Source organism: Geospiza fortis, unplaced genomic scaffold (genome assembly GCF_000277835.1).
Source record: "Geospiza fortis unplaced genomic scaffold, GeoFor_1.0 scaffold41, whole genome shotgun sequence".
In the NCBI taxonomy this organism is placed as follows: Eukaryota; Metazoa; Chordata; class Aves; order Passeriformes; family Thraupidae; genus Geospiza; species Geospiza fortis.
In genome coordinates, this window is record NW_005054299.1 from 15,432,306 (window position 1) to 15,441,608 (window position 9,303).

General features: G+C 41.3%; 1 protein-coding gene across 1 annotated transcript in view; it reads left to right on the forward strand.

Annotated features, from left to right (window-relative positions):
- SCCPDH (saccharopine dehydrogenase (putative)) overlaps positions 1-9,303 on the forward strand; it is a 23,247-nt gene extending 13,944 nt beyond the window's left edge. Inside the window, exons 2-12 of the mRNA XM_005416334.3 lie at positions 6-41; positions 872-952; positions 1,401-1,530; positions 3,139-3,188; positions 4,642-4,772; positions 5,330-5,447; positions 6,369-6,488; positions 6,620-6,676; positions 7,651-7,762; positions 8,597-8,678; positions 9,113-9,303. Of these exons, the coding sequence (XP_005416391.3) occupies positions 6-41; positions 872-952; positions 1,401-1,530; positions 3,139-3,188; positions 4,642-4,772; positions 5,330-5,447; positions 6,369-6,488; positions 6,620-6,676; positions 7,651-7,762; positions 8,597-8,678; positions 9,113-9,218 (1,023 nt within the window). The 3' untranslated portion in view covers positions 9,219-9,303. The remainder of the gene's footprint in view (positions 1-5; positions 42-871; positions 953-1,400; positions 1,531-3,138; positions 3,189-4,641; positions 4,773-5,329; positions 5,448-6,368; positions 6,489-6,619; positions 6,677-7,650; positions 7,763-8,596; positions 8,679-9,112) is intronic.

Sequence of the window (9,303 nt, forward strand, 5' to 3'; positions counted from 1 at the left end):
TGGCGAAGCCGACCGGGGTGGTGCTGAACTGCGTGGGCCCGGTGAGTGCGGGATGCGGGCGGGGCGGTGCCCCCGCGGCCAGTCCGCCCCGGGGCCGCTCCGGGGCTGCGGGCTGCCTGCGCCGGAGCGGGGCTCCGAGAGCTGCCGCGGCCGCGCAGGGACAGCGCAGCTGGTGGAACTCGACCCTGGAGTTGCCAGTACCGCTGTGCACTGCAGTGGCCGAAGGGTTTCCACCGCCCTCGCAGGTGGTGCGGTTCATGGATAGGTGTCCACAGTGAAATATAGCGGAGATGGTTTTTAGTCCTTCACAGGCAGCCTGAGATACTGACGGTAAAGTTTGGCGCAACGTTTTGGGTTGGGCCAGAATGTCAGTGTGTGGCTAGGGTTAAGCACGGAGCTGGAAAAGGGGCCCACAGGCTTGCTGCCAGAAGCGCTTGGCTCTTTTAAAACTCAGAGTGGCAGCATTTCCAGTGCATTCAGAGAGCATCAAAGTCTGCGAGGTGGGAGTTGGGTCATGACCATGTCTTTGAAATTCAGTGTTTAAGTAGAGAATATGCTGATAATAAGAGTGCAGGAAGTGTAAAGTGAAATTAGTGGCGGTATTCAATTGGTCTTGGTGATCTGATCTGATTTCATGAGAAATCAGGTGTGGTATTCTGCAGCAAGCTCCATTGGCAGCAGTGAAGATTATGTTTTCTTCTCCCCACACTCCCAAGAAATAGAAGTGCTCTTGCATTTTAGCCCTGCTTAGAAAAATCGATAGCCACCAGGTTCACTTTTATTGCAGATACATATTTTAGGTAAAGCACACTGGTTGAGTTGTGGTGTGTGGGTTTTCTTTTGTTACATCTGGTGTTCTTTCCTTTTATAGTATAGATTCTTTGGAGAACCTGTGGTAGAAGCTTGTGTTGAAAATGGTGCAAGCTGCATTGACATTAGTGGAGAACCCCAGGTATGTGATGGTAAAAAACCATTACCTTATATCAAGGCTCTGAAAAAGGAGTGTTTGTTTAGTTTGTTTCATGTTTCTGCTTATGTTTCTGAACATGAAGACAAATTCTGCCTCCTGATCTACAATTTCAAGATGCAGTAATTATTTTAAAGTACACTATACTTGGTTGTATCGTTTTCTTGCTTTTAAGACACCCTCTTTGGGTTTCTGTGGAAGTTCCAAATTGCTGAATATGTTTCAAGCCTCTGTTATGATACTACATGGGAATTTTGTACTTTTCTTTTCACTGCTGTGAAACTTTCATACTACAGACCAGGAATTGTATATCTGTCAAAGGTGCTTGAAGCATGGAGGGTGCTATGATGTGACAGTGAAGTGCCGATGGCTGATATTGGGTATGGCCAAGAATGAATTTCAGCTTAAAATATTTGTTCTGGCTGTGTTTCAGTTTCTGGAAGGAATGTACCTGAAATACAATGAGAGAGCTGCAGAAAAGGGAGTATATGTTGTTGGAAGCTGTGGCTTTGACTCCATACCGGCAGATATGGGAGTACTGTACACCAGAGACAAGCTGAAAGGTGACTAGAATAAGTGTATTTTTATGGTGGAATAAGAATGCAGATTATGCTCTCATCTGGTTTCCTAAAGCAGAAGTGGTCCTGTGGAAACTCTTTCAATGTCTCTTTCTGCCTGCCTTTACCAGGTAACCAGTTTCAACCAAATGCGGTAGAGAGAAATTGAGTGTCATATTCCCATTGGATGTGTCATTGGGTAGGGGAGGAGTCATGGTCCCCTTGCTCACCAAGAGGGCCCTGTGTTGAGCCCAGTTGTTCAGAGCAGGCTGCTAATAACACCAAGCTTGTGGGTTCCATCTCCACGAGAGCATTCACTCAGTGGTGCTCATGGGTCCCCTCCAGCTTGGAATATTCTGTGAATCTGAGAGGACAGAATGTTCAGCTGTGAGCAGCAGGCTGCTCAGCCAATGTATGGATGTCCCTAGGCAGCCTCAGCACAATTGCCACTTGTGCAGTGAGAATCTTGTAGGAAAGAGACAGTGGGAAGGGGCCCACAGACTTGGGGGGGGGGGGGGTAATCAGGTTTCCCAAGTTTCCTTTTTCAACTGCAAGCTCTGAGAAGCTGTTTTGTGAGTGTAAGTAGCAGTGCCTTTTAATAGCAGCTAGAGGGTAACTGAAAGAGAAATACATTTAAGAAAATATGTGAGAGGGTTTAATTCTATGTAAATAGTACTTGATCCTGATCCCAGATGAGGATACTCTGTTCATCAAGTCTGACTTTCAGTTGGGAGGGCCCATAAGAGTATCCAAATGTTTTGCTTTTATGGGCTATTAAAAAGGCTGCTAAATGGGATCGGTTTACATTGGAGTCAGCATTCAGTTGAAGAAACCTCAGACTTTGGAGGAGAAACAAGGTATGGAAATGAGTGTCTGGATGTTCATGAGGTTGTAATTTGATGTTTGACACCTGTTTTGAATAGATGTCTTTTATCTCTTCCTATTTTGACTTTATGGCATTACCTCTGTCTATGCAGTTGCTTGCTGTATTGAAATTTATCCATACAAATACAGTTTTCCAATCTCAGAAGGAACTAAGCAAAGCAAAACAAATCAGAATTTGGAGGCGTTGTGTTGTTCTGCTGTTCATCAAACTAAACATTCTTTGCAGAACACTCTTTTAAACTATGCTAAAATTAAATATTTTCTCTGTTTTGGGTTTTTGAGGGGGTTGTGGGTTGTTTTGTTTTGGTGGTGGGTTTTTTGTAGTTTGGGTGTAACAAAATTTTTAAGTTCATGTTTGCTTTCACAGCCTACATCATCTTTTATTTTGAAACTTGAGGAAAACTAAATGTGGCTCTCAATATTACTTTTTTCAATGAATTTTTTACATTATCTCATTCATTAGATAAATGAAAAAAATTAATGAATAGAGGTAATACTAGTGACCTGTATTGAAGTAATTTCCACAAGAAATGTAGTACTTGCTAACTCAGATAGCTGTGCATCTTAATGTTACATTACTTTGCTTTGAGATAAAGATGTAACTCTGCTGATAATGTCAGTGGCCTGCTGTTTTGAGTCTATCAGAGCATTCTCTGGCTTTGCAGACTAATGACTGTGTGTGCCAATATGCAATATTGAAAATATGTAATATTTTCCCCTCCCTTACAGGTACTTTAACTGCTGTTGAGAGTTTCCTGTCGGTGAAGTCTGGGCCTGAGGTTAGTTGGTTTCTTCCTTCCTGAAACTCAGGAGTATTTGCAATAACATCACCACAGCCCATCAGAATAAATGTTGCTACATTAAGTCAGACCAAGGAGCAAGCTGGCAGGTCTTTGATAAGTCTAAGAACTTTATTCTTTAGGAGCCACTAAAAGTATCCTAAGCAAACACCCTTTTGTAAGGTCTGTTTGCAGAGCTGTCTACCCACACTTTGCTCTGGTAAGCTGCTCCAAGAACTATTTTGTTTTTGGAGACTGTGGGAAGGATTCTTACACAAGTGAAACTGTAACAGGTCCACAGTGTATTGCCACTAATCCTAGTGTTAGGCTGTTTGGGGTTTTTGTTTGTTGCTGGGGTGAAGGTCGTTTCAATGTACTTTAATGCATTTAATGATAATACCTGTGGATCGTAATTGTAATAATGTGTAATATATGTAATAATTCTAATGCTGTTGTTAAAGAAATGCAACAATGATCCAAGTCAGTCTGGATGCCCAACAACCAAACACTACTGCTCCTGGCATGAGTATCCATCTTGCCTTACAAACCATTTTTTTTCTTAAAAAACATGTGGAAGAATGGAGGAAGCCCGTGGAATGGGAGAGTAGTATCTGTTAAGCAACAGGGGATAGCAGTTCATGGGAATGTATAAATCTATATGTTGGATATGAGGACATATATTTAAATATATAGCGTAAGTTCAAAGTGTTGGTAAGAAGGGATTTCAATAATGAGAATTAACTACACTGAGGTGTAGTTATGAAGAGCTACAGATATGTGTCAGATTTGGTGGGTCCTGAGTATGTTGCAGATCATGTGGAAAGAGGGGTGGAGATTGTGTTGCGTCTGGCTCATGTGGAGTTCATTTCCCCACAGCAGCCCTCACAGTGCTGAGCTTTGTGTGGCAGCTGCAGAGGTGTCAGTAACACAGCAGTGTTGTGGCCACTGCTGAGCAGTGCTGGCACAGCACTCAGGCTGTCTCTGCAGCATTCCCCCCCTCACCTCATGGGCTGGGGTGGGCAGGATGCTGGGAGGGGACACAGCCCGGACAGCTGCCCCAGACTGACCAAAGGGATGTTCCATAATGTCTGCTCAGCAATAAAGGCTAAGGGAAAGGAGGAGAAGGGTAGAGGGGGAGGCATTTGTTACTACCACACCTTTGCTTCCATATGCAGCTTTTGCTTTATTAACTCACCTTTATCTTTACACACAAGGGATTTTTCCATCTTATTTTCCATCTCCTCCTCCTATCTTAGCTAGGAGGAGAGTTATGGAGTGTCTTGGTAATTAAGCAACTGACATCCAGCCAAGTCAACCCACACCATTTCAATACACTATCATCATAACATTTATATGTAATAATTGTAATACATGTAGTGATTCTAATATTATTAAAATAATCCATGAAACTTTTAAATACTGAACTAATTATTGTTTCATGGTATGTCACAAGGGTCTTGGTGTACATGATGGGACCTGGAAATCAGCTGTCTATGGCCTTGCAGATGAAGCCAGCCTGAAGAAGCTTCGAAAACAGATAGGATATGCCCCTGTTCCAGTAGTTGGTGCAAAGCTTAAAAAAAGGTATAAGCATAAGATGTGGAATATACAGTCTCCTAACAGTTCCAGTATTTATGATACAGATTGCTACAGTATTAAATACTGAAAAGATGCAGTTAGGACTTTAGTATAGTATGAACACATAGATGGTCATCTAGTAGAATTGAAGATCAGTTCAGTTTTACAGACTTGTTCATATCTTACTGAAAAGAGAACATGTCTCATCATTTACTGGGTCTCAAAATTAACGCATTCTAAAGGACTTCTAGTGACATGGGAAACTTTTGATTTCAGAAGCGATTAGTAGAATGGAGGGAAAAAATGAAAATACTATTATATTGATTATCATATTCATCCTTGATATAGTGCATATAGTGAATTATCTATAGTGAATTATATGTAGCGAATTTTGAGTGAGCCAGGGATATATTTGGAATTGCTTGCTTTTAGTGAAAAGAGATAATGTCACAAAAATTCTTGGGAGAAAACTGGTAATGGTAAGGCCATTACGGTCAATTTCTTTCAGTTTGTGTGAAGATTGGAACATTTGTTTTCTGACTTAATTTTTTTTTCATTTGCAGGGGATTTATGTTTTACAGTCCGGAATTCAAGGAGTACTGTCTTACATTCATGGGATCTGATGGCTCTGTTGTGAAAAGGACTCAGCGTTATTTGCACACCGAGTTGCAGCAAACACCTGTAAGTTACTGTTATTTGTGCACTGGCCTGTTTGATGCTACTTGAGACTGTGGCTGATGAGCCTGCCTTTGGTAACATGATAGTTATGAGATTGTCATGTCAGGTTCTCCTGCTGTCTGATTTCTGGGTATGTATTTGTAGGGAATAGAAACCTTGAGTCACAGGAATATTTGAAAGGTAGCCGTCATGATAAATATGTTAAATTCTGATTCCGTGCAGAGACTTCTCTTGTTGTATAAGCAGAGCTTCTAAAAGCATCATAATTGTAGTCAATGGTAGCTATAGCCAGCTCAGTATAGTGTAGTAAATATTCTGATACATAATTCATATGCTGCTCATTTATATCTTAAGATTTCTTTGATGCTCGGGTCTCCAGTGTGCAGAGTAAAGTGTGAAGTAATGTGGTGGAAAAGATGATTAATTTTTATTTTCCATGGTTTCCTGAGAGGAGATAACCACCAACAATCTCTATAACTGCTGTGCAGAATCATAGGCATCAGTTCAGCAATGAGGGTGAGATGGTGCTTTAAAAATGCACTTGGAAGCTACAAATGAGAAAGGCTTGCCATTGCTATTTCAGTTTCTCTTTAAAAAAAGCACAAGGAGGAGAAAAGTGAGATCTAGGAAAGAAGGCTGAAATTGGATGCCAAAACACATCTTTCTGTAAAGTCGTCTGTTCTTGTGTACCATGTGTGCTCCCTCTTCACTCTGTAGTTACATTGTCTTCCCAGAATAAATGATAAAGTGAAGCATTCTTCAAACAGTTCCTTAGAACTAAGACAATTGTTTAAGGCCCTGTTTAAACCAATGTATGTTGTACAAAATAACTGCATCTTACTTACAGGGTAGATTGATTTATAAAAATCAATTGATGGAAAAAATTAATGTAAATCCTATCACTGAAAACCCATTTTTCTTCAGGTCCAGTATGGTGCTTATGTGACCGTAGGTGGTCTTGGCTCTGTTATCAAGCTGATGTTTCTGGGCATGTTATTTCTTCTTCTGGTGAAGTTTAACTTTGGAAGAAAACTTCTGACAAAAGTAAGTTTTCAAAACACAAAATAATTTAGTGTTTGGAGATATTGGAGATATCTTTTTTTCTCCCTCTTATTTACTGCTGGTCTTTTTTTGTCTTTTTCTTCCTTTTTTTTTTCTCTCCTCTATTCATACAGTACCCAGAATTTTTCTCTGCTGGACGCTTCTCAAAGAAAGGACCAACCCAGAAGCAGGTAACTGACTGTTTTCTACCACAGTTATAGAATACATTTGTTGTGGTAATGGTGGAATAGTAATTCAGAGTCAACTGCTTAGCCTCAAAGAAATAATTTCTAAAGGAATCACAGAATATTCTGAGTTAGAAGAGATCCACAAGGATCATTACAGTCCAACTCCTGGCCCTGCACAGGATACCCCAAGAGTCACACCATGTGCCTGAGAGTGCTGTCCAAGCACTTCTTGTCAGGCTGGTGACACTCTGTCAGACTGGTGCTGTGACCACTTCCCTGGAGAGCCTCTTCCAGTGCCCAGCCACCCTCTGGGTGAAGAAACTTTTCCTGATATCCAACCTAAACCTCCCTGACACAACTTCAGGCCATTCCCTCAGGTCCAGTCACTGGTGCACCACAGAGATCAGTGCCTGCCCCTCATCTTCCTCTCACAAGGAAGGTGTAACTGCAGTGAGGTCTCCCCTCAGTCTCCTCCTGGCTGATCAGACCAAGAAACCTCAGCCTCCACTCATACAGCTTCCCCTCTAGGTCCAAATGCATGTTGTGTGTGACTGTTTTTGATAGTTACTGGATATTTAAATAACCATGCCTTCTGCTTTTAGACATCAAAGTGTGTGTAACTGCTATGAGGAATAAATGGATAATGTTGCTGGGCCTGATGTATTCCCATGGATGGCTCAGAGCACTCCATCAAATGTGATGACCAAGGGAGACTGATTAACAAAAAACCCAGGACTGAAAGTACTGAGAGAATAAACAGACTTTAGTACAAGGCCAGTGCAACAAAGCAGAAGTAATTAAAAACTCAGATTAACCTTTCAAGCAGTAATTCAAAATAACTTCTCTCATGTTTAAATGGATTATAGTATTTGGCAGGATTCTATATATAGAATTTGGATACTTTTATTTACTACTTGTGCTTTCCTGGTAGCAACCAGTTTCTCTTTTGGTGACTATGCTTGTCTTGTCCACTACAGATGGATGGAACCTCTTTTACAATGACTTTTTTTGGTGAGGGTTACAGTGAGGGACAAGATCCCCAGAAAAGCAAACCAAATGTGAAGATCTGCACTGAAGTGAAAGGACCAGGTATGTATTTTGCCTAGCATTCCCTGCTCTGAAATACATTTCTGATTGCACTGCTGTCCCTTTCACCCTTGAGAAGCACCTGCAACAGGAATAAAGCCAACAGCCTTTACAGTGTATTAACTTGAATACTAGAATTCATTGTGACCTGGTTTTTGAAATAGCCAGTTCACTTGCATTCTTGTGAATCTCTTTCCTCTGACTTTCCCTGGTCTGATTTTCATTTTTGCAGAGCAGACCTTTTGAAGGAAGAGGGCTTTAAGAATAGTTTTTAGTTGTTACAGCCTGGACTTAGTACTTTGTTTATTTCCAGTTCCCAGAGAGTGAACTTTAACAGGTCTGGTGTGGTATAATTTCTGACTATTACATACTTTTGTTCAGGTCATTCCTTGAGGGGACATGACATCTGAAATTTGGAGAGAGCAAGAATGTACATTCAGAAATGAGTTACTGGAGCACAGCTTGTTTAAATAACTAGAGATGTGGCAGAATGCAAGTGTTGCATGGTAAAATTCTGAATTGAAGTACAGGATGGGGAAAGCTCTTGCTGTGTCAGAAAGCCCTCTGTCACCACGATGTGGTCACTCACAGTTGTGTGGTTAGAGGCCATTATGTGAAGCAGTATTTGTCTGGATTAGATCGTAAGGATTTCACCAGCTACTCAGTCTGTTTGTTTACTAGGTAAAAAAAAGCTGTTCTTAAATCAGAAAGGCTGTTTCATTGCTGAAGACATTATTCTCCAGAATGCTGTAGGGAAGAGCAAGATTGCATTCTACATTTCAAGGCACTGTGTTTCATTGGGGGGTTTTGGTTTGGTTTGTTTTTTTTTTTTGTCAGAGCCTGGATATGTTGCTACACCAATTGCAATGGTTCAAGCAGCTCTATCTCTTCTGGAAGATTCAGCTTCTCTGCCTAAACGGTAAGTACCTTCCCATGCTGAGCAGCTTGTTCTCCCTTAAAGCTACTGTGTGCAAATGTTTCTCTTTGAAAATACACTTAATCAGCCCTGTGGATTTGTGTTACCTCACCCAACTGGCTGTGCAAGGGAGATGCTTCACTGCAAGCTGATTCAAAGCCACTTGCTCTTCACCAGCCAATCAGTAGTCACAGGCTTTTAGTCAGGCCTTGGCATCAATGTCTTTATGTTCAGTTAATGGAGTGGTTTCTATAGAGCTTGCTGGATGCAGAAATGAACCTGTGATTATAACCACCCTGCCAAATTCCTCACCCACTCTCTTCTCGGACTAAGTGGCTTTTTCTTTCTTAGTCAGGGAAGCACATCTCTAGCTTAACAAAAGGTGTCCCTCAATCACTATGCCACTAATGTTTCTCCTTTTTGATTTTCACTAACAGGGGTGGTGTATATTCTCCAGGAGCTGCCTTCTCGAAAACAAAACTGATTGATCGCCTCAACAAGCGTGGAGTTGAGTTCTCTGTTATTAGCAAGCCTGAAGTCTGAAGTCAGAACATAACTGTATGAACTAACACCTTTCCTGGGAATAACTCTAATAAAACCCATTTGGCTGCAAAAGCCTAATCATAAA